Here is a 25000-nt window from a genome sequence, read left to right as displayed (position 1 = left end):
GTAGTGGTTGATGGTTCTGTATGGTGGTAGTGGTTGATGGTTCTGTATGGTGGTAGCGGTTGATGGTTCTGTATGGTGGTAGCGGTTGATGGTTCTGTATGGTGGTAGCAGTTGATGGTTCTGTATGGTGGTAGCGGTTGATGGTTCTGTATGGTGGTAGCAGGTGATGGTTCTGTATGGTGGTAGCAGGTGATGGTTCTGTATGGTGGTAGCGGTTGTCGGTTCTATACAGTGGTAGCAGGTGATGGTTCTGTATGGTGGTAGTGGTTGATGGTTCTGTATGGTGGTAGCGGTTGATGGTTCTGTATGGTGGTAGCGGTTGATGGTTCTGTATGGTGGTAGCAGTTGATGGTTCTGTATGGTGGTAGTGGTTGATGGTTCTATTTGGTGGTAGCAGGTGATGGTTCTATGTGGTGGTAGCAGTTGTCGGTTCTATACAGTGGTAGTGGTTGATGGTTCTATACAGTGGTAGCGGTTGATGGTTCTGTATGGTGGTAGTGGTTGATGGTTCTGTATGGTGGTAGCGGTTGATGGTTCTGTATGGTGGTAGCGGTTGATGGTTCTATTTGGTGGTAGCAGGTGATGGTTCTGTATGGTGGTAGTGGTTGATGGTTCTATGTGGTGGTAGCAGGTGATGGTTCTGTATGGTGGTAGTGGTTGATGGTTCTATTTGGTTGTAGCAGTTGATGGTTCTGTATGGTGGTAGCGGTTGATGGTTCTGTATGGTGGTAGCGGTTGATGGTTCTATTTGGTGGTAGCAGGTGATGGTTCTGTATGGTGGTAGTGGTTGATGGTTCTATTTGGTTGTAGCAGTTGATGGTTCTGTATGGTGGTAGCAGGTGATGGTTCTATGTGGTGGTAGTGGTTGATGGTTCTGTATGGTGGTAGTGGTTGATGGTTCTATACAGTGGTAGCAGGTGATGGTTCTGTATGGTGGTAGCAGTGGTCAGTTCTATACAGTGGTAGCAGGTGATGGTTCTGTATGGTGGTAGCGGTTGTCGGTTCTATGTGGTGGTAGCAGGTGATGGTTCTGTATGGTGGTAGCAGTGGTCAGTTCTATACAGTGGTAGCAGGTGATGGTTCTATATCCATAGGGATAACCTAGTGATCCCTGTAGCCCGCTAGTGGCTAATGTCACAGAGGTAGAGTTATGAGAATTAGCATTAGCTTCCCTTAGGCCTTCGTGGCACATAACCATTAACGGTAACTCTAGTAACCCTAGTAACACCGCTGTGCTACCGCTAACCATGACGCTAATGCTAGTGTGTGCGACGCCGTAGCTTTGATGCTAACTCTGCTCTGTATGGCCTGCCTTGCGTTCTGCCGCCTTCCAAAAAACAGCTGCGTTCGAAACCGCGCCCTCTTCACTACCCCCTACACACAAAACTCCAGATCCCTATCTAGTGCACTATTTATCATAGGGACCACAATTCGACTAGGTAGTGAGCGAGTTCGGACACGCTGTTATGCGTGACAGCAGTGTGGGTAGCATAAGCCACCCGAACGCCAGTCTTCCTCAGAGACGGTCGCTCGCCAACCTTCGAACCGAAGAACGCAATGAATTATGGGTAATTTTTGTTGTTGTCAGACAGCACAACTAAATGGCGAGGTTCCAGAAGTAGTGCACTATATAGTGAACAGGGCGCAGTACCGAATGCGTAGGCTGCCTGAGTAGGCAGGAAGGTGCCAGGAAGGGCACCTCATCGTCACCATGCCGCCTTCCTTAGGCACTGACTTCTGGGGCAGCATAGGCAGCAAGGCATCGAGGGAGCTGCCCTCCGTTTCGGACAGAGCCCCCTAACGACTTCAGAGTGAAGGGGCGGGGCTAAACTGAAGTAGCGCGAGTAGGCAGCCGGATATTAATGAATGGGCCTCGTGACGTCACAGAAACGATGACGCAAATGGTTGTTTCTGGAGCCTCGTTGACGCCGAGCACACTGGGTCCCCGCACGGCGCTAAAAACACACACACACACACACACACACACACAGACGCACGCTGACGCAAATCCGAGAGGGCGGGGCGTGCTACGTCAGCACACGCGGAAGTGGACGTGCACCCAGCCGATGCTAAACTGTCGGTGGCGGATTTTCGGCGCGTGGAATCGATCTGGACCTCGTCCAAACAAGCTGACCACCCCTTCCCCCGTGCTTTAGGGTCGGGCTGCACGTGCATGCCAAAGGAAACCGAGCAGCAACCGAAAAGCTCGGGGCAACAGGAAAGCTGCAGGTGGGGTCGGTGGAGGAGAAGCTAGCAAACGCCTCCGTGTCGCGCCGAGCACGAGACCTCCGAGCTGCACGAACGCTCAGGTGAGGAGCGTGCGCTTAATGCGTGTGTTGTTTTGTGCAAAGAAAAAAAGGTGTGCACGTGGTTGTGGGTACGGTATGCATGCACTTTTGGTATGCATTTAGCTTCTGCATGCACGCACGCACGCACGTATTTCGTCATAACTCAAGGGTCATGACCTCCTCTGCCCCTTTATGGTCGATTGTTGAGGTTGTTATTGGTGTCCAGGATGAGCCACGAGGACACGAACCCAGCTGCAATGCCCGAGCCAGTGGAAGATGTGCAAGGGGACGCGCGCTGGATGTCCCAGGTGAGCTGGTGGACCCCCCCATCCCCTGCTATTGTGCAGTTTGCTCATGGCACAGTGTGAGAAGCTACTGAGCCTTAAAACGAGCTTAGCCACGCCCACATGCAGCTACGTAAATACTCCCATATATATGTATATACCCTTACCTTTCAATACCCATCCCAGTCCAAACCCATCCAAACCCTCTACCCATTTTAATCCACACCCAGGTACGTATATAAGCACGCCGGTCTGTACCCATACCCATCCATACCCATAAATGTATACCCACGTCCTTACATACCCTTACCTATCTGCACCCATACCCATCCAAGCCCAATACACGTGTCGACCCATGTCAATCACCTATCCATGCTCATGCCCATTTTTATCATATCTATAAACCATCCATACCCATACCATACCTGTACACAGCCATACCACATCTATACCCATATGTACCATACCCATCCATACTGTAGCTATACATACCATAACTATACCCATACCCATGTGTACCATCTATACCATACCTATACCCTATCTATACCTATACATACTTGTACCATCTATACCATACATATACCTTATCTATACCATACCTATACCCACCCATACCTGTACACAGCCATACCATATCTATACCCATACGTATCATACCCATATGTATCATACCATCCATACTTATATCATCCATACTGTGCCTATACGTTCTATAACTATATCCATACCCATCTGTACCTTCTATACCATACTTATACCCAGCTATACCCATACATACTTATACCATCTATACCCTATCTATACCTATACATACTTGTACCATCCATACCTATACCCATCTGTACCTATACATACTTGTACCATCCATACCTATACCCATCTGTACCTATACATACTTGTACCATCTATACCATACCTATACCCATCTGTACCTATACATACTTGTACCATCTATACCATACCTACACACAGCTATACCTATACATACTTGTACCATCTATACCATACCTACACACAGCCATACCTATACATACTTGTACCATCTATACCATACCTACACACAGCTATACCTATACATACTTGTACCATCCATACCTATACCCAGCTATACCTATACATACTTGTACCATCTATACCATACCTACACACAGCTATACCTATACATACTTGTACCATCCATACCTATACCCAGCTATACCTATACATACTTGTACCATCCATACCTATACCCAGCTATACCTATACATACTTGTACCATCTATACCATACCTACACACATCTATACCTATACATACTTGTACCATCCATACTTATACCCAGCTATACCTATACATACTTCTACCATCTATACCATACCTACACACAGCTATACCTATACATACTTATACCATCCATACCTATACCCTATCTATACCTATACATACTTCTACCATCTATACCATACCTGTTGTTGGTGCAGTGGTGTCTCCTATTACAGGGCTAGGGGCTTGAATGAAACACCTGAATTCAGTGATTTAGAGATGTGTCCCAATACTTTTGTCCGAATAGTGTACCTCTTGCAGTGCTGTGATTTGATGCTCAATGCATATTCCCTGTGTGTGTGTGTGTGTGTGTGTGTGTGTGTGTGTGTGTGTCCAGCACAACCGTTTTGTGCAGGAGTGTAAGGATGCTGAGCCGGACGTGCTGTTTGTTGGAGACTCGATGGTGCAGCTGATGCAGCAGCAGGAGGTACGATCACAGTGATTCTGCAGATCCTCGCTATCTGATCTACTAGGCCCGGTGCTGGAGGGCCAGTGTCCAGTTCAGTCTGCGGTGTTACTGACCCCTCCCTTAACGTGTGTGTCAGAGCAGGACGGGGCCGGGATCGGGGACCACTGCTCTGAATCCTGTAGGAGTAAAGGCCCGTGGGTTGGGTTGGGTAAATCTGAGTTTTCTGTGTAATGTTGCTGACCTGGCTCATCAGGGGGCTTCGGTGGAAATATAGAAAGGATTTATTGGTAATTAGCAGCCCTTAGTATGTTATTAGCAGCATTATCTGGGTAGTAATCAGTCCTAACCTGGTAATTAGCAGCCGTACACTTGGTTGGTAAGTAGCATCCCTAATGTAGTTATTAGCTGCACTTGGTTGGTTATTAGTTGTCTTTAGTTGATTATTAGCAGTTTTAAATGGGTTATTAGCAGCCCAAACCTGGTTATTAGCAGCCGTACACTTGGTTGGTAAGTAGCATCCCTAATGTAGTTATTAGCTGCACTTGGTTGGTTATTAGTTGTCTTTAGTTGATTATTAGCAGTTTTAAATGGGTTATTAGCAGCCCAAACCTGGTTATTAGCAGCCGTACACTTGGTTGGTAAGTAGCATCCCTAATGTAGTTATTAGCTGCACTTGGTTGGTTATTAGTTGTCTTTAGTTGATTATTAGCAGTTTTAAATGGGTTATTAGCAGCCCAAACCTGGTAATTAGCAGCCGTACACTTGGTTGGTAAGTAGCATCCCTAATGTAGTTATTAGCTGCACTTGGTTGGTTATTAGTTGTCTTTAGTTGATTATTAGCAGTTTTAAATGGGTTATTAGCAGCCCAAACCTGGTTATTAGCAGCCGTACACTTGGTTGGTTATTAACAGCCCTAATTTGGTTATTAGCAGCCTTTAGTTGTTATTAGCAGCCCCTTACCTGGTTATTAGTTGTCTTTTAGTCGGTTATTAGCAGCATTTACTTGGTCAATAGCAGTTTTTAGTTCTGAAGTAACTATTAGCAGCATTATATTGGTAATAAGCAGCCCTAACCTGGTCATTAGCAGCCCTAACCTGGTCATTAGCAGCCCTAACCTGGTCATTAGCAGCCCTTGGTTGGTCATTAGCAGCCTTTACTTGGTCCATTGCAGTCCTTAGTTGGTTATTAGCAGCCCTAACCTGGTTATTAGCAGCCCTAACCTGGTTATTAGCAGCCCTAACCTGGTCATTAGCAGCCCTAACCTGGTCATTAGCAGCCCTAACCTGGTCATTAGCAGCCCTAACCTGGTCATTAGCAGCCTTTACTTGGTCCATTGCAGTCCTTAGTTGGTTATTAGCAGCCCTAACCTGGTTATTAGCAGCCCTAACCTGGTCATTAGCAGCCCTAACCTGGTTATTAGCAGCCCTAACCTGGTTATTAGCAGCCCTAACCTGGTTATTAGCAGCCCTAACCTGGTCATTAGCAGCCCTAACCTGGTTATTAGCAGCCCTTGGTTGGTCATTAGCAGCCTTTACTTGGTCCATTGCAGTCCTTAGTTGGTTATTAGCAGCCCTAACCTGGTTATTAGCAGCCCTAACCTGGTCATTAGCAGCCCTAACCTGGTTATTAGCAGCCCTTGGTTGGTCATTAGCAGCCTTTACTTGGTCCATTGCAGTCCTTAGTTGGTTATTAGCAGCCCTAACCTGGTTATTAGCAGCCCTAACCTGGTTATTAGCAGCCCTAACCTGGTCATTAGCAGCCCTAACCTGGTTATTAGCAGCCCTTGGTTGGTCATTAGCAGCCTTTACTTGGTCCATTGCAGTCCTTAGTTGGTTATTAGCAGCTCTAACCTGGTCATTAGCAGCCGTACACTTGGTTGGTCATTAGCAGCCTTTACTTGGTCCATTGCAGTCCTTAGTTGGTTATTAGCAGCTCTAAAGTAGTTATTAGCAGCCGTACACTTGGTTGGTCATTAGCAATCCTTCAATTGATCAGTTTCCAAAAAGTGTGTGTGTGTGTGTGTGTGTGTGTGTGTGTGTGTGTGTGTGTGTGAGATACAGGTGTGGAAAGAGCTGTTTTCACCTCTGCATGCTCTGAACTTCGGCATTGCTGGAGACACCACCTGTAACGTGCTGTGGAGGCTGCAGAACGGAGAGCTGCAGAACATCAGACCCAAGGTGAGGGGAGGGAGTGGTCAGTGATGGAGGGGGCGGTCACTGGGTGTCCACAGCTGTGCTGGAGGGGGTGTAGCAGCACTTTCTGGGCCTTGGGTCCGATTCAGTTCTAGTGGAAACCTTCCATTGGGAATGCTGTTTAGTCCAGGACTAGGCCTGATCCCTGTCCCTCACAGTCAGAGATGGGTCGGTTATGGTTTGAGGCCTGAGCAGCGCTGCGTGTCGCCCCCAGGTGGTGGTGGTTTGGGTCGGCACCAACAATCACCAGCACACGGCGGAGCAGGTGGCCGGAGGAGTGATGGAGATCGTCCAGCTGCTCATGAACCAGATTCCACACACCAAGATCATCCTGCTGGTGAGGAACCGTGTGTGTGTGTGTGTGTGTGTGTGTGTGTGTGTTTTGAAGCATCTTGTACACTTTCACATCCCTCTCTCTCTCTCGCTCTCTCTCAGGGTCTCTTGCCCCGCGGTGAGCGGCAGAACCCTTTGCGGGAGAAGAACGCGGAGGTGAACCGCCTCCTGCGGGCGTCGGCCTCCAGACTGAGTCCGGTCCAGTTTCTGGACCTCAGCTCGGACTTCACCCACTCGGACGGAGCCGTCTCGTCCCGGGACATGTTCGACTACCTGCACCTCACCGCCGCCGGATACCGAAAGGTGGCCCGGCCGCTGCACGAGCTGCTGCTGCAGATACTGGAGGAGACCCCTGAGGAGAAACAGACCACCTTAGCCTAGAGAGAGAGAGGGTGGGGGGAGAGAGACATAGATGTAGAGTATGAAAGGACATATTAAAGGAGTACTCCATTGATTTTTCAACCCGACTCCATCTTCAGCGTCTGTAGCGCACCATCGGTTTCCACAGTCCGTAGTTTTGAGATGATTTTCGGTTTCCCGGAAAACGACGGAAAACTCGTTGACCTGAAACGTCCGCGTAATAGAAGCCAATGGGCAGATGCTGGAATCCGCGGGGAAGAGGTTGGAAAAATGTGACGGTAGAAGGGAAGTTGTAGCAAAAGTGATGCAGGATGAGCAGGGGGGGGCAGACAGACTTTTTATTTATTTATTTTTTATTTTTTATTTTTTTGGTATCGTAAAAAAAAAAAGTTAACTGTATCTAAGGTTTCTGGTATCCATGGCGATCAGGCGTTGCTTAGAGAAAACACATGACCGATTTCTACCTTAGCTTACAAGCAAACACCTTCCATTTAAACCCATGTCTTCCATACACCTCTACCCACCGTCCGAATTCTGCAACTGCCCATTGACTTCTATTAGGCATGACTCTGAGGTCCGGTTTCCCGATTTCCTGCTATTCCCCCAACTCAGAGAAATACTCAGAAATCTCTCTCCATGGAAATCGACCATGCTCCCCAGCCGCTGCAAGTAGAGGTGAAGTAGGAAAATCCTGAAGTACCCCTTTAACCAAAGATGCTAACGGCTGCGTCCCAAATTGTTCCCTATTTAGTGCCCTACAGAGTGCACAGCGCTCTTTCCCGTGCTCAAAGCCTTATAGCGTAGAGTGGCGCACAGCCAGTAGGGAGCTCCTGCACACACCGTCCCTCCACACAACACCACCTCCATATGCATCTTCTGTTAGGGGAGAGTGCCTCTAGTGGTGGAAGGGAGGAACTGCGGCAGTGTCAGCAGCACATAAGCTGACGCCAGTTTTTCTTTTTTCCCCCTCCCACCTCCCTCTTTAGCTTTGGAGCGACAGGCTAACGTCACACCAGGACTATTAGCCTGCCAGTCAGTCCACTGTCCACTTTCAAAGGTAGCTGTGCCTCCTACAGAGTAGCCGGACCCCCGTCAGCAAGTCTATTGGAGATCGTTAAAGGGCCCATACAAAAATATACGTATAGTATAAAAGTATACGCCGTATTTGTGACATCATAAAACCCAGCACATTAACATGCAGCGTATCCGCCCATACAGCTCGACGATGGTTTCCACTGATATTTAGAGAGGTTATAGGGAGTGATTTGGACTGGGCTGCTCTCTGATTCTATGTAACGTATGTTTTTGGCAAGTAAATGCAATTAAAACGGGAAATAAATTGAGAAATAAGTCAAATACAAGGAAGATGCAGGATGTGGGCCCTTTAACTGCTCCACGTGGCTATATAAAGGATGCTAATTGGTGGAGAATGGGCTTCAGTTGCTTGTTAGCAGCTTTAGCCTAGCTTAGCGTAGCTACAGGTGAATCCGCCAGCTGCAGTGTTATTCAGTGGGCTCCTGTACTGCACTGATTAAGCCTACACACACACACACACACACACACACACACACACACACACACACACACACACTGTATGTTTTTTTGTTTGTTTGTTTGTTTGTTTTTTTAAGTACAGAAAAACACACGTGTGCTAGAGATGCACGAGATGGGAGGGGAATTGAACAATGTCTGACTTGTACTTTAAATCAACTGCCCATTGACTTCCATTATAAATATGTTTTGTTTCCACATGTTTTTAACATTTTTTAAGTATAAAAAAAGCATTTTAAAATGATTGTTGATGGTAAACGGCCGTACACTACAGAGGCAGCAGATGGATATATCGTTGAAAATTTTTGGGGGTGTCCTTTAAATCATCTGCCCATTGACCTCCATTATAAGCAGATTTTGAGTCGATGGGTTTTGGTTTATTTTTCGAGTTCAGGAAGACATATTAAAATTATTTTCAGTGGTAATTGACCCTACACTACAGATGCTTCATGTGGACAGCAAAACATTTTTTGGGGGGGGGTGACCTTTAAATCAACTGCCCATTGACTTCCATTTTAAATATGTTTGTTTCCACACGTTTAAAAAAAAATTTAAGTATTAAAAAAGCCTTTTAAAATTATTGTTCATGGTAAACGGCGGTACACTACAGAGGCAGCAGATGGATATATTGTTGAAAATTTTTGGGGGTGTCCTTTAAATCATCTGCCCATTGACCTCCATTATAAGCAGATTTTGAGTCGACGGGTTTTGGTTTATTTTTCGAGTTCAGGAAGACATATTAAAATTATTTTTAGTGGTAATTGACGCTACACTACAGATGCTTCATGTGGACAGCAAAACATTTTTGGGGGGGGGGGGTGACCTTTAAATCAACTTCCCATTGACTTCCATTATAAGTGCATAACATGTCTTTTCCATGGTAATCAGCTGTACACTACAGATGCCTCAGCTGGGGATTATGTTGGAAAGTGTTGGCGTTCTCCTTTAAGTCACAGTAGCCTTAATCAGTCATCCAGTATGTAATGAAGTGCTGTGTCCTCGTCCTCGTCCTTCGTCCTCGTCCTATCTCAACAAGCTGCAGCTTCAGTGCTGGTTATTATGCGTTACTGCACCCAGGAAATACGCTGATGTTACACTTTCTGGGACGTGTCGGAGGTCCCTGCTTCGAGCTTGCACTTTTACCTGGGAGCAAGTGTGTGTGTGTGTGTGTGTGTGTGTGTGTGTGTGTGTGTGTGTGTGTGTGTGTGTGTATATATATAAAGATCTGCTAGCTGCACTTGTCCTGACTATTGTACAGGTTTTATTGTGATCTGTTTGGCTTAATGTGCCTGTAATATCGTGTGTGTGTGTGTGTGTGTGTGTGTGTGTGTGTGTGTGTGTGTGTGTGTGTGTGTGGCCACTGGCTAAATGTTTGCTTATAGAGCGTGGTCAGCTGTCGACCAGGATGTTCAGCTACAATCTCCCTGGAAGCTTTTTAAATAAAAGACGATGATGAAACTCAGCTGTTGTTTTTGAAGTCTGATTTTTTTTTTAAATAATAATTTAATAATATTTTATTTCTCATTAATAAACTTCTTCGTTTGGTTGTATTATTTTTTTAAACTCAGGCCTTTTCTACTTGACCTGTTTCCTCAATATTCCAATAGCTGGTGATTTTGTTACTGCGCCTTGAAAGGCTGATATGTAAATGAGCTCTGATCCGATTGGCCGTCCTGAATAGTAGAAAATAGATAAAGATAGATAATAGAGATAATGGGCAGTATTAAGTGCGTGATGGCAGTTGGGGGTGAAAAATGCTCAGATGCATGTTTACCACCCTGTTTACCACCCTGTTATTACAGCGTAAGAGGAAATCTGCTTTTCTGGTCCTGAGGGCTTGTGAGAGTTGTGAAAGCTTGTGAAAGGCTGGTGAAAGGCTGGTGAAAGGCTGGTGAGAGGCTGGTGAAAGCGATAAGCTCTGCGCTGAACAGCTGGTTTTTGTCACTGTGAAGGCCCGCAGTCGCTGCCAAGCCAAGCCTAGCTTAGCCTAGCTTTGTTTTAGCGCTGTAATAAGAACGTTGTAGCTGCTAGGCTCTTACTGGATAGAGGTGTGATCCTCTCAGAGTGAGAGTGTGCAGTGTTGCCTATAAGAGATGCCCTGGTTGGCTAGTGCTAGCTTTTAGCCATTTGTTTACAGTGTGAGGTTAGCAGTGCTGGGTTGTTTACAGTGTGAGGTTAGCAGTGCTGGGTTGTTTACAGTGCTGGGTTGTTTACAGTGTGAGGTTAACAGTGCTGGGTTGTTTACAGTGTGAGGTTGTTTACAGTGCTGGGTTGTTTACAGTGTGAGGTTGTTTACAGTGCTGGGTTGTTTACAGTGCTGGGTTGTTTACAGTGTGGGGTTGTTTACAGTGTGAGGTTGTTTACAGTGTGAGGTTGTTAGCAGTGTGAGGTTGTTTACAGTGTGAGGTTGTTTACAGTGCTGGGTTGTTTACAGTGTGAGGTTAACAGTGCTGGGTTGTTTACAGTGTGAGGTTAACAGTGCTGGGTTGTTTACAGTGTGAGGTTAGCAGTGCTGGGTTGTTTACAGTGTGAGGTTAGCAGTGCTGGGTTGTTTACAGTGCTGGGTTGTTTACAGTGTGAGGTTAGCAGTGATGGGTTGTTTACAGTGTGAGGTTAGCAGTGCTGGGTTGTTTACAGTGTGAGGTTAACAGTGCTGGGTTGTTTACAGTGCTGGGTTGTTTACAGTGTGAGGTTAACAGTGCTGGGTTGTTTACAGTGTGAGGATAGCAGTGCTGGGTTGTTTACAGTGCTGGGTTGTTTACAGTGTGAGGTTAGCAGTGCTGGGTTGTTTACAGTGCTGGGTTGTTTACAGTGCTGGGTTGTTTACAGTGTGAGGTTAGCAGTGCTGGGTTGTTTACAGTGTGAGGTTAGCAGTGCTGGGTTGTTTACAGTGCTGGGTTGTTTACAGTGCTGGGTTGTTTACAGTGTGAGGTTAGCAGTGCTGGGTTGTTTACAGTGCTGGGTTGTTTACAGTGTGAGGTTAGCAGTGCTGGGTTGTTTACAGTGCTGGGTTGTTTACAGTGTGAGGTTAGCAGTGCTGGGTTGTTTACAGTGTGAGGTTGTTTACAGTGTGAGGTTGTTTACAGTGCTGGGTTGTTTACAGTGTGAGGTTGTTTACAGTGTGAGGTTGTTTACAGTGCTGGGCTGTTTACAGTGCTGGGTTGTTTACAGTGCTGGGGTTGTTTACAGTGCTGGGTTGTTTACAGTGTGAGGTTGTTTACAGTGCTGGGTTGTTTACAGTGTGAGGTTGTTTACAGTGTGAGGTTGTTTACAGTGCTGGGTTGTTGGCAGTGTGAGGTTGTTTACAGTGCTGGGTTGTTTACAGTGTGAGGTTAACAGTGCTGGGCTGTTTACAGTGCTGGGCTGTTTACAGTGCTGGGTTGTTTACAGTGTGAGGTTGTTTACAGTGCTGGGCTGTTTACAGTGCTGGGTTGTTTACAGTGCTGGGTTGTTTACAGTGTGAGGTTGTTTACAGTGCTGGGTTGTTGGCAGTGTGAGGTTGTTTACAGTGCTGGGTTGTTGGCAGTGCTGGGTTGTTGGCAGTGTGAGGTTGTTTACAGTGTGAGGTTGTTGGCAGTGTGAGGTTGTTTACAGTGTGAGGTTGTTGGCAGTGTGAGGTTGTTTACAGTGCTGGGTTGTTTACAGTGTGAGGTTGTTTACAGTGTGAGGTTGTTTACAGTGCTGGGTTGTTGGCAGTGTGAGGTTGTTTACAGTGCTGGGTTGTTTACAGTGTGAGGTTGTTTACAGTGCTGGGTTGTTTACAGTGTGAGGTTGTTTACAGTGTGAGGTTGTTTACAGTGCTGGGTTGTTTACAGTGTGAGGTTGTTTACAGTGTGTTGGGTGTCTGTCCTGTGTGAGGTTGTTTACAGTGCTGGGTTGTTTACAGTGTGAGGTTAACAGTGCTGGGTTGTTTACAGTGCTGGGCTGTTTACAGTGCTGGGTTGTTTACAGTGCTGGGTTGTTTACAGTGTGAGGTTGTTTACAGTGCTGGGCTGTTTACAGTGCTGGGTTGTTTACAGTGCTGGGTTGTTTACAGTGTGAGGTTGTTTACAGTGCTGGGTTGTTTACAGTGTGAGGTTGTTGGCAGTGTGAGGTTGTTTACAGTGCTGGGTTGTTTACAGTGCTGGGTTGTTTACTGTGTGAGGTTGTTTACTGTGTGAGATTGTTTACAGTGCTGGGTTGTTTACAGTGTGAGGTTGTTTACTGTGTGAGGTTGTTTACAGTGCTGGGTTGTTTACAGTGTGAGGTTGTTTACTGTGTGAGGTTGTTTACAGTGCTGGGTTGTTTACAGTGTGAGGTTGTTTACAGTGTGAGGTTGTTTACAGTGCTGGGTTGTTTACAGTGCTGGGTTGTTTACTGTGTGAGGTTGTTTACTGTGTGAGATTGTTTACAGTGCTGGGTTGTTTACAGTGTGAGGTTGTTTACTGTGTGAGGTTGTTTACAGTGCTGGGTTGTTTACAGTGTGAGGTTGTTTACTGTGTGAGGTTGTTTACAGTGCTGGGTTGTTTACAGTGTGAGGTTGTTTACAGTGTGAGGTTGTTTACAGTGCTGGGTTGTTTACAGTGCTGGGTTGTTTACAGTGTGAGGTTGTTTACAGTGTGAGGTTGTTAGCAGTGTGAGGTTGTTTACAGTGTGAGGTAGTTTACAGTGCTGGGTTGTTTACAGTGTGAGGTTGTTTACAGTGTGAGGTTGTTTACAGTGCTGGGTTGTTTACAGTGTGAGGTTGTTTACAGTGTGAGGTTGTTGGCAGTGTGAGGTTGTTGGCAGTGTGGGGTTGTTTACAGTGTGAGGTTGTTAACAGTGCTGGGTTGTTTACAGTGTGAGGTTGTTTACAGTGTGAGGTTGTTTACAGTGCTGGGTTGTTTACAGTGTGAGGTTGTTGGCAGTGTGAGGTTGTTTACAGTGCTGGGTTGTTTACAGTGTGAGGTTGTTTACAGTGTGAGGTTGTTAGCAGTGTGAGGTTGTTTACAGTGTGAGGTTGTTTACAGTGCTGGGTTGTTTACAGTGTGAGGTTGTTTACAGTGTGAGGTTGTTTACAGTGTGAGGTTGTTAACAGTGTGAGGTTGTTTACAGTGTGAGGTTGTTTACAGTGCTGGGTTGTTTACAGTGTGAGGTTGTTTACAGTGTGAGGTTGTTTACAGTGCTGGGTTGTTTACAGTGTGAGGTTGTTTACAGTGTGAGGTTGTTTACAGTGCTGGGTTGTTTACAGTGCTGGGTTGTTGGCAGTGTGTTGGGTGTCTGTCCTGTGTGGGGCGCTGTTGTCACCGCCAGCAGAAGCAGACTAGCCGCTCCGGCAGCTGAACTGAGAGGATTTGCTGGGACTCGCGGGTCGGAGCAGCAGCAGTAGCGGAGCAGGACAGACTGGAGCTCAGCCTCTAACAGCTGTTAGCCGCCGCCTCCAGGACAGCAGGGCAGAGGACCCGCGGAGCTATTCGCAGGACTCCGGAGACCACCCTGCCCGGCTGTGGTTGGTCTCGTTAGGGGCTGTGGGTTAGCCAGCTAGCTAATACCTCCGGAGCGCGGAGCTTGTTTATGCCCGCAGCCGCTAGCTATAGCTCCTTTCACCGCGGGGACCCGCAGCCTACCGCGGGCTAGCTGAGGCGGGTCTGGGAGCGACACCGACCTCTTTGGGGGTTTTTTTTGGCGATTTTTAAGGAAAACATGGACCCGGAGGCTCCATAACCGAGTCTTCTTGGCTTTTATCCTCCTAGGCAGCAAATTAATGTGTAAAGCCGCCCTCTCTGCCTCATGATTAGCCCGTCTCCGTCCCGGAGAACCGGCCCCTCGGACCTCGCCTGCCTCTAATTCCGCCCTGAAGGAAGGAGGCAGGATGGCGAAGTGCTGGAAGTCCAAACCCAGGCCCTCTCCTAGCCTCGTCCCGCCCGGTTTCCACCCTGTGCTCTTCTGGGTTCTGGCGGTTCTGCTGCTGCTGCCTGTGCACCGGGTCAGCTCGGAGTCCAGTGAGGTGGTCCAGAAAGAGGCCCAGTTCGGAGTGACCTACCTGGACACGGTGACCAGCCACAACCAGACCATCTACTCCTTCAACCACACGGTGTCCAGGAACAAGGTAGGGACACTTCTGAGACATCTAGAGGTTGACCTGTTGTTCTAGATAGCAGCTAGCAGGCTAATTGTCCAGTCCACCTTAAATGTGCCTGCTTAGTGGTGCTGGAGGTGAAGGTGGAGGGTCATCAGACTGGGTGGTGCTCCGTTTAAGGTGGAACTGAAAGCAGGGTAACGCTTGCCTCTCTCTCTCTCTCTCTGTGTGTGTCTCAGACCGAGGGCGTACGAGTGTCGGTGGAGCTCCTGTCCGAGAGCACGAAGAGCCCCATCCTGTTCGTCGTCCGGCAGAAGCAGGCCGTCCTCTCCTTCCAGGTTCCGCTCATCCTTCGAGGCCTGTGAGTACGCCCACTACACGCCTGCCTGGACTCGGCTGACCGCTCACCTTCGGCTTGGTCCCGGTAGAAAAAACAAGGATCGGGTCTGATCCGATCACCAAAAGAGTTAACCTGAAGCAGAAACGTAAAAAGTAAGGTAAAGGTGGTCACGTGATCACGCTAGAGGCACGTGAGAATGTCACGTGACGACATTGGGGGCACGTGGGATGACAGTAGCCATGTGATGACATAATGGCACGTGAGAACATCACGTGATGACGTTAGGGGCACGTGAGAACATCACGTGACGACATTGGGGCACGTGAGAATGTCACGTGACGACGTTAGGGGCACGTGAGAACATCACGTGACGACAGTAGCCATGTGATGATGTTAGGGGCACGTGAGAACGTCACGTGACGACATTGGGCACGTGAGAACGTCACGTGATGACAATGGGGGCACGTGGGATGACAGTAGCCATGTGATGACATTATGGCACATGAGAACATCACGTGACGACGTTAGGGGCACGTGAGAACATCACGTGACGACGTTAGGGGCACGTGAGAACATCACGTGACGACAGTAGCCATGTGATGATGTTAGGGGCACGTGAGAACGTCACGTGATGACATTGGGCACGTGAGAATGTCACGTGACGACATTGGGGGCACGTGGGATGACAGTAGCCATGTGATGACATTATGGCACATGAGAACATCACGTGACGACGTTAGGGGCACGTGAGAACATCACGTGACGACAGTAGCCATGTGATGATGTTAGGGGCACGTGAGAACGTCACGTGACGACATTGGGCACGTGAGAACGTCACGTGATGACATTGGGGGCACGTGGGATGACAGTAGCCATGTGATGACATAATGGCACAAAAAAAAGTAAAAAGTAAGGTAAAGGTGGTCACGTGATCACGTTAGAGGCACGTGAGAATGTCACGTGATGACGTTAGGGACGTGTGAGAACATCACATGACGACGTTAGGGACGTGTGAGAACATCACATGACGACGTTAGGGACGTGTGAGAACATCACATGATGACGTTAGGGACGTGTGAGAACATCACATGACGACGTTAGGGGCACGTGAGAATGTCACGTGATTATGTTAAGGGCGCGTGAGAACGTCACGTGACGACAGTAGCCATGTGGTGATGTTAGGGGTACGTGAGAACGTCACATGATGACGTTACGGCACTGTGTTATGACCTTAGGTGTACAGAACACTGCCTGATGACGGTGGCCACGTGAGAACGCTGCGTGAGGGCATTGCGTTAGAATGGCAGCCGCGGGACAACATGCAATAACGTCCGACGATAATAAAAAGCCACATGATAAGAGCTGAGCGATGTTTTATCAGCATAGTGAAGTGGTCTTGCGTGGAAGACCGGTTCCAGATAAGACCACTGTTTCTGTGCTGCTGTTGTTTTGACTCGCCCCCTGTAGCTCCATACATGCCGGGTCCTCCTGGGTGTAGGGGTGTAGGCGTGTGGTGAAATGCAGGGGTGTGGTGGAAGGTCATGACGTTCATCACGCGGCTTTCACAGACCTGTAGTCTCCAGAGTTGCGCAATGGGTGCAGTCAAGTGATACCCCTCCACCCCCTGCATTACACACACACACACACACACACACACACACACACGTTAAATCATAAACACAGTCTTTAAAGCTTTCAGTTTCGTGGTTTATTTAGTGCTGAACTTATGACACCCTTCGAAATTCGATCACTAAAAGAGTTAACCTGAAGCAGAAACGTAAAAAGTAAGGTAAAGGTGGTGTCATCATGTGACGTTCTCACGTGCCTCTAACGTGATCACGTGACCACCTTTACCTTACAACATTGGGGACACGTGAGAACATCACGTGATGATATTAGGGGCACGTGAGAACATCACATGACGACATTAGGGACGTGTGAGAACATCACGTGATGATATTAGGGGCACGTGAGAACATCACGTGACGACAGTAGCCATGTGGTGATGTTAGGGGCATGTGAGAACCTCACGTGGCGGCATTGGGGCATGTGAGAACCTCACGTGGCGGCATTGGGGCATGTGAGAACCTCACGTGGCGGCATTGGGGCACGTGAGAACGTCACGTGACGACATTAGGGCCACGTGAGAATGTCACGTGATTATGTTAAGGGCACGTGAGAACGTCACGTGACGACAGTAGCCATGTGGTGATGTTAGGGGCACGTGAGAACGTCACGTGATGACATTGGGCACGTGAGAACATCACATGATGACATTGGGGCACGTGAGGACATGACGTGACGACATTGGGGGCACGTGGGATGACAGTAGCCACGTGATGACATAATGGCACGTAAGAACATCATGTGACGACGTTAGGGACGTGTGAGAACATCACGTGATGATATTAGGGGCACGTGAGAACATCACGTGACGTTCTCACGTGCCCTAACGTCGTCACGTGATGTTCTCACGTGCCCCTAATATCATTAGCCATGTGGTGATGGGCATTGCGTTAGAATGGCAGCCGCGGGACAACATGCAATAACGTCCGACGATAATAAAAAGCCACATGATAAGAGCTGAGCGATGTTTTATCAGCATAGTGAAGTGGTCTTGCGTGGAAGACCGGTTCCAGATAAGACCACTGTTTCTGTGCTGCTGTTGTTTTGACTCGCCCCCTGTAGCTCCATACATGCCGGGTCCTCCTGGGTGTAGGGGTGTAGGCGTGTGGTGAAATGCAGGGGTGTGGTGGAAGGTCATGACGTTCATCACGCGGCTTTCACAGACCTGTAGTCTCCAGAGTTGTGCAACGGGTGCAGTCAAGTGATACCCCTCCACCCCCTGCACCACACACACACACACACACACACACACACACACACACACACATGTTAAATCATAAACACAGTCTTTAAAGCTTTCAGTTTCGTGGTTTATTTAGTGCTGAACTTATGACACCCTTCAAATTCCACAGTGCCAAACTGGAGATACAACAAGTGTGTCTGGCTGCAGCGTCGCCCCCCTCCCATCATGAGCGACCAAGACCACCAGCTGATGTTTAGTTTTGGGCTGAAATTGATGTGGAGCATGTCGAATTCTGTGGACCTTCAGATTTCATTGCAAGTGGCAATTATCGGGGCCCAAGCACTCTTTGGGAAACAGTACACTGTGTACTTTCATGGGCAGGACCTATGAGTGACCTCAGATCAAGCGTTTTCTCACCCTGTGTGTGTGTGTGTGTGTGTGTGTGTGTGTGTGTGTGTGTGTGTGTATGGTTGATCAAACATGGGAAATTCGCAGCTGTTGCACAGGAAGCTGTCAAACACTTCTCATTTTTAGCACGGGGAACATTTTCGGTTCTGTCCTAAAGTTCAGCGAGGTTAAGTTCTGCAAGCTTTTCGAAACTTGCTTCTCAAGCCGAAATACCCTCAATGTTTGGAGTGCAGCTGGACCAGGTATCACAGCAAACACGGTTGCTCTCAGATTCCAGTTCTCCACCCATAAGCTAGGACCACCCGTCTCCCATAAGCTAGGACCACCCGAGTGAAGGTTACGCCAGCTAATAGATGCCCACGCTGGCTAGCATCGCCTACGCTGATAGCTATCCATGCTGGGAGTCCTAGACATGGCTAGCAGCTGGGGCTTCACCAGGGAATCGAACCCACAACCTCCTGAGTCTTCACTTTTTAAGGTGGAATTTGGGTGTAGTTTGGTTATTAGCTGCAGTCATGGATATTAATCTCCCTCCCTCTCTCTCTCTCTCTCTCTCTCTCTCTCTCTCTCTCCCCCTCTCTCTCTCTCTCTCTCTCTCTCTCTCTCTGTGTAGGTACCAGAGGAAGTATCAGTACACCCAGGTGGGTCGCACCCTGTGCCAGCCCCCGACGCTCGCCGTAGCTGAAACTCAGTTCTTCTACGTGGATGTGTCCACTCTGTCCACCTCCAGCGTCCACTACCATCTGCGGGTCAGCCGAGTGGAGAGCTTCACACTGCAGTGAGTTTCATCCTCATCCTTCATCAACACGCCTGCCAAAAAATCCTGAAACTAATCCGAACCTTAGCCTTAACCACCCAAATTCTAAACTCTAACACTAATCCTAATCTTAACCTTAACTTCATCCCAAAACCCAAAACCTGAATCTAATCCTAAACCTTATCCTAGCCTTCACATCAACACAAATTCTAAATCTAAACTTGGCTTGAGCCTAGAACCTAAATCTAATTCTAAACATAATCTTAATTTCCTCCTGAAACCTACATCTGATTCTACACCTTACCCTAAGTAGTCCTAAACCTAACCTTAAATTCAGCCTAAAACCTAAATCTGACCGTAAACCTAATCTTAAATCCCACCCAGAGCCTAAATCTAATCCTAAACCTATCCTTAAATTAAACCCAGAGCTTAAAGTTGATCCTAAACCTAACCTTAACTTCAACCTAAACCCTAAATCTTATCCTGAACCTAAATTAGCTTCATCCTATAGCCTAAATCTAATCCTAAACCTAGCCTTAAATCCAACCCAGAGCCTAAATCTGACCCTAAACCTAACCTTAAATTCAGCCCAGAGCCTATATCTAATCCTAAACCTAGCCTTAAATCCAACCCAGAGCCTAAATCTGACCCTAAACCAAACCTTAAATTCAGCCCAGAGCCTAAATCTAATCCTAAACCTAGCCTTAAATCCAACCCAGAGCCTAAATCTAATCCTTAACCTAGCCTTAAATTCAGCCCAGAGCCTAAATCTGACCCTAAACCTAGCCTTAAATCCAACCCAGAGCCTAAATCTAATCCTTAACCTAGCCTTAAATTCAGCCCAGAGGCTAAATCTAATCCTAAACCTAGCCTTAACTTCAACTTAGAACCTAAACTCAACCCTAAACTTAACCTTAACTACAATCTAAGCCTTAATCTTATCCTAATCCTAAACCTCAACCTAGAGGTAGTTCTAAACCTAATATTAACTTCAACCTAAAACCTAAATCTGACCCTAAACCTAACCTTAATTACAATCTAAACCCTAAATCTTATCTTAACCCTAGCCTTAACTACAATCTAAAGCCTGACTCTAATCCTAAACCTAAACCTCAACCTTGAAGTAACCCTAAACCTAACCTTAACTTCAGTCTAAAGCCTGACTCTAATCCTAAACCTAACCTTAACTTCAGTCTAAAGCCTGACTCTAATCCTAAACCTAACCTTAACTTCAGTCTAAAGCCTGACTCTAATCCTAAATCTAACCTTAACTTCAGTCTAAAGCTTGACTCTAATCCTAAACCTAAACCTCAACCTAGAAGTAACCCTAAACCTAACCTTAACTTCAGTCTAAAGCCTGACTCTAATCCTAAACCTAAACTTAACTTCAGTCTAAAGCCTGACTCTAATCCTAAATCTAACCTTAACTTCAGTCTAAAGCCTGACTCTAATCCTAAATCTAACCTTAACTTCAGTCTAAAGCCTGACTCTAATCCTTAACCTCAACCTCAACCTAGAAGTAATCCTAAACCTAAACTTAACTTCAGTCTAAAGCCTGACTCTAATCCTAAATCTAACCTTAACTTCAGTCTAAAGCCTGACTCTAATCCTAAACCTAACCTTAACTTCAGTCTAAAGCCTGACTCTAATCCTAAATCTAACCTTAACTTCAGTCTAAAGCCTGACTCTAATCCTTAACCTCAACCTCAACCTAGAAGTAATCCTAAACCTAACCTTAACTCAAACCCAGAACTGGGAAATCTAATCCTAAACCTGTCTGTTAAAGATTAGGATTATATTAGAGTCCAGCGTGTGTGTAGTGTGACCTAGTCTAGTATCTTCATCACCACCGTCACCATCATCACCATCATCATCATCCTCATCATCACCCCAGCTCTGATCCACACGTGGACCTCCTGTTTCCAGCCTGCCCTCGGTTCCTCATCATCTCAGCACGTCTTCGTCCGCTCGCCGCACTGACCGATCAGCAGAGCGTCCACGGCGCGGTCAAAGTCAAAGTCTGGCCGTGATAACGAGCGTATCAGCGCGCTCCTGCTGATTACGCCGTGTTCGCGCCGCCTGCGGCGCTGCAGGCTTCAAGGTTCAGCCCCTCGCTACGGACGCCTCGAGACCACGTGCTCGGATACGATATATACCCATATTAAAAACTGCACTCCGATATGAATTAGTCCAAAACCTAGTGTGTGAGTGTCACTGCGATCAGAGGGTCGTTGGTTCGAATCCCGCCGAATTGCCTGCCTCGAATCACGAATCACCTTTTTCTGTTGTCTTTCAGGACGGACACCAAATTCACCTTCAATGCCACTCCGTCCCAGCCCCAGGTTTGTGTACACACACACACACACACACACACACACACACACACACACACACACACACACACACACACATTCAGGCTCACGTATTCAGCTTTGGACTGAAATGGATGAAGAGCACGGTAACTTCCACATCACCGCTAGGAGAACCGGGCCCCTGCCTTCGGGTCACGTTACCAGTGGCAATGCTCGGGGCCCAAGCACCCTCTGCCATTATGGAGCCAGCAGAGCTCAAAGGATGGGCCGTGTGTTTTTAGGCTGGCCTGGTTTATCGTGGGGGTGAGATCTTTATTTATGTAGGTGGTGGGGATTGAACCACCACGGCCTCTGCCCAAGTTTCACCAAGCTATTTAAAAAAAAGAAATAAATAAAAAAGAAATAAATATAAATATATACAGGATATTTTGTCAAAAGTATGTGGACAGCTGCTCGTCGAGTGCCGTTTTCTAGATCTAGGAGTGTTGACCAAGGAGTTTGGCCGCCCCACTCTATTGCTGTGACGGCCTCTAGCTGTTTGGGGAGGGCTTTCTGCTAGATTTCAGAGGCTTGCCGTGAGGGTTGGATTGCAATCGGCCACAGGAGCGTTAGTGAGCTCGAGGGAAGACCTAAAGTCCCTGATGGCTGAATTTATTTATTTATTTATTTATTTTTATTTATTAGCGTATTTTCTACATCCGATACGTCTCACTGACACAACCTCAGATGCAGCAGCGCCTCAGTTCGTGCTTTGATCCGACAGACGTGAGCACGCCCTTAAGGGGTGTCGGTCCAGGATCTCAGCAGCTTGGCAAACACGCTCAGCCGTCATTAGCGGCCGAGGCGCGAGGGTGACGCCGTTCAGCCTGTGAGCTGGCAGGTTAAAGTCCGCGCAGCTTGCTCACGTGAGTGAGGGTAAGTGCGAGCGAGAGCTTCTGGAGAATTAGCACAGAACCGTCACCTTTGCCCCCAGTGAGCAGCCAAAGACCACAGTGGCAGGGAGAAGCTCCCTCAGAGCTGGAGGAAGAAACATGGTCCTCCACCGTCCTCCTCTGATCAGAACTGTTTATTAATTATTGATAAAAATGACCAAACCATCTAAACTGTAGGTATTGTGCTCAGGTGTGTTCAAATTCATAATCCTAATATAATAATCATGGTGTAGAATAACTGAAAGGAATGATGGGTAATAGTGGTGATATTAATAGTGGCAGAGAACATGGTCATTAGGCAGGTAGCAGTGGTGGTGGGGGAGCCTGGTGGTCGGACTGGTAGGTGGCAGCTGGTCTGACGCAGGTGGAGGGGACCTCAGCGGTCAGTCTTCCAGCAGGTCGGGCTGGATAAGCGGGCGAGCGTTTTAGGACTCTGTTATTTCATCAACTACAAAAATGATAGTCGGCGAGTAATTATTATTATTATTATTATTATTATTATGAATACAATTTATTTTGGAATTTTATATATAATGTCTCCCATTTTGGGGAAAAAAAGAGTAATATATAATTATGTAAATAAATAAGAGCTTTTTTTCTAGGCAATAAATACTTTAATTATAGATTAATCTGACAATTATTATAATTTTCTACCTGATTAGTTAATTTATTGTTTTTTTTAACTCTGAAAATAGTAGGAAATTGGTGGGATTGTTTCCCCCCCCCCAATCCAGTATTAAGTATTCCGATAACCATCAGTTTTCATACCCATGGCAAAGGGAAATATCTTAGCTAGTCAATATGCTGGATATAGTAATAATATTTTGATTATTTGATAATATGGATTTTATACCAATTTCTTCAAAACAAAACACTTTTTCAGTCATTTATTGAGTTAATAATGAAACACTGACATTGTGAGTACATTTTGTATATAGGTTAGGCTGTCTGGTAGCGTACAAGCGATGGTAGAATTGAATCCACTGTCATATTAGTTAATGAGAATTATTTACAAAGGAGTTGTAATGAAAAGCTAATTGTTAGATATTAATGTTAAATTAATGGTTTTTATATATACTTTTCTTCAGGTGTTTTTTTTTGTTTTTTGTTTTTTTGATAATACAGTCACAGCTTTAACGTTTTTAGGTCTCCAAAAGCTCAGTTTGATGATTTAAAAAAAAAAATAATAATAATTTTTAATTTATTTATTAATTTTTTTGCAGTTTTTCAAGTACGTCTTTCCTGATGGCGTGGACACAGTCGTGGTGAAGGTGAACTCGCAGAAGAATTTCCCCTGCTCCGTCATGTCTATTCAGGATATTCAGGTCTGAAACACACACACACACACACACACACACACTGTTTTTCTGTCATTACCCTCATAATAATGACTATATAATAAACATCGTATTGCCAACTGTGAAGCATGGTGGTGGTTGGACCATGGTTTGCAGCTGTATTGCGTGAATGGAGGACATAATAGATTCCTCAAAATACCACAGTTGGTAAACAGAGGATTGACGATGTTAAAAAGTAAATGATCAAATATAAATATTATGGGTCATTAAGGAATTATGATGCATTGTTTAATTGTATTATTTTATAACTTACGTTTTGACTTTTAATTTGGTCATAAGCTACAAAACCATAACCAACCATGTGTGGCTTTTTAGAGATACTAAAATTTATGGGGAAAAGTACAAACTAGGAATCCTGTCAGTCTATAAACCACGATGTTTCTATGTAAACGGGTGTTTATAGCTGTAAAGCTTTTTATATATGCATTGTCCGATTTTCACACTTCCCTTTTTCCTCTTCGTCTCCAGTGCCCTGTGTTCGACCTAGACAACAACGTGGCCTTCATCGGGATGTATCAGACCATGACGAAGAAGGGAGCCATTACAGTGCAGGTAAGCCCAGACAAGCCCCCAGGAGGCGGAGCTACAGTCTCTCATTAGGGTGAATATATATTAATAACTCTCTAAATGTAGGTATTGTGATATACACTGAGGAGGCGGAGCTACAGTCTCTCATTAGGGTGAATATTAATAACGCTCTAAATGTAGGTATTGTGATATACACTGAGGAGGCGGAGCTACAGTCTCTCATTAGAGTGAATATATATTAATAACGCTCTAAATGTAGGTATTGTGATATACACTGAGGAGGCGGAGCTACAGTCTCTCATTAGAGTGAATATATATTATTAACGCTCTAAATGTAGGTATTGTGATATACACTGAGGAGGAGGAGCTACAGTCTCTTATTAGGGTGAATATATATTCTTAACGCTCTAAAGTAGGTATTGTGATATACACTGAGGAGGCGGAGCTACAGTCTCTCATTAGAGTGAATATATTATTAACGCTCTAAATGTAGGTATTGTGATATACACTGAGGAGGCGGAGCTACAGTCTCTTATTAGGGTGAATATATATTCTTAACGCTCTAAATGTAGGTATTGTGATATACACTGAGGAGGCGGAGCTACAGTCTCTCATTAGAGTGAATATATATTATTAACGCTCTAAATGTAGGTATTGTGATATACACTGAGGAGGCGGAGCTACAGTCTCTTATTAGGGTGAATATATATTCTTAACGCTCTAAATGTAGGTATTGTGATATACACTGAGGAGGCGGAGCTACAGTCTCTCATTAGGGTGAATATATATTAATAACGA

The 25000-nt window shown here is 46.2% G+C and overlaps 2 protein-coding genes across 2 annotated transcripts; both read left to right on the top strand.

Annotated features, from left to right (window-relative positions):
- Nucleotides 1–2040: 2040 nt before the first annotated feature.
- On the top strand, nt 2041–10183 carry LOC140548880 (platelet-activating factor acetylhydrolase IB subunit alpha2-like). The gene is made up of 6 exons (XM_072672061.1): nt 2041–2309; nt 2515–2596; nt 4214–4303; nt 6346–6462; nt 6692–6814; nt 6913–10183. The coding sequence occupies exons 2-6, from the start codon at nt 2516–2518 to the stop codon at nt 7189–7191; spliced, it is 690 nt and encodes a 229-aa protein (XP_072528162.1). The 5' UTR covers nt 2041–2309; nt 2515; the 3' UTR covers nt 7192–10183.
- Nucleotides 10184–13983: 3800 nt separating this feature from the next.
- LOC140548881 (SID1 transmembrane family member 2-like) lies at nt 13984–24301 on the top strand. The gene is made up of 6 exons (XM_072672062.1): nt 13984–14788; nt 14998–15119; nt 18929–19093; nt 21369–21414; nt 23540–23641; nt 24143–24301. Exons 1-6 carry the CDS (start codon nt 14552–14554, stop codon nt 24272–24274), a joined length of 804 nt encoding a protein of 267 aa, XP_072528163.1. The 5' UTR covers nt 13984–14551; the 3' UTR covers nt 24275–24301.
- Nucleotides 24302–25000: the final 699 nt, after the last annotated feature.

Source organism: Salminus brasiliensis, unplaced genomic scaffold (genome assembly GCF_030463535.1).
Source record: "Salminus brasiliensis unplaced genomic scaffold, fSalBra1.hap2 scaffold_155, whole genome shotgun sequence".
In the NCBI taxonomy this organism is placed as follows: domain Eukaryota; kingdom Metazoa; phylum Chordata; class Actinopteri; order Characiformes; family Bryconidae; genus Salminus; species Salminus brasiliensis.
Note: the sequence above shows the minus strand (reverse complement) of the source record. Positions and strands in the feature narration are given on the sequence as shown.

Excerpts from the sequence above, each read along its gene's own strand:
- LOC140548880 (XM_072672061.1), top strand. The coding sequence starts at position 2,516 with ATGAGCCACGAGGACACGAACCCAGCTGCAATGCCCGAGCCAGTGGAA. Across the intron at positions 4,304-6,345 it reads AGCTGATGCAGCAGCAGGAG|GTGTGGAAAGAGCTGTTTTC; the intron begins GTACGATCACAG and ends TGTGAGATACAG. Across the intron at positions 6,463-6,691 it reads TGCAGAACATCAGACCCAAG|GTGGTGGTGGTTTGGGTCGG; the intron begins GTGAGGGGAGGG and ends TGTCGCCCCCAG.
- LOC140548881 (XM_072672062.1), top strand. The coding sequence starts at position 14,552 with ATGGCGAAGTGCTGGAAGTCCAAACCCAGGCCCTCTCCTAGCCTCGTC. Across the intron at positions 15,120-18,928 it reads CCGCTCATCCTTCGAGGCCT|GTACCAGAGGAAGTATCAGT; the intron begins GTGAGTACGCCC and ends CTCTCTGTGTAG. Across the intron at positions 21,415-23,539 it reads CCACTCCGTCCCAGCCCCAG|TTTTTCAAGTACGTCTTTCC; the intron begins GTTTGTGTACAC and ends ATTTTTTTGCAG.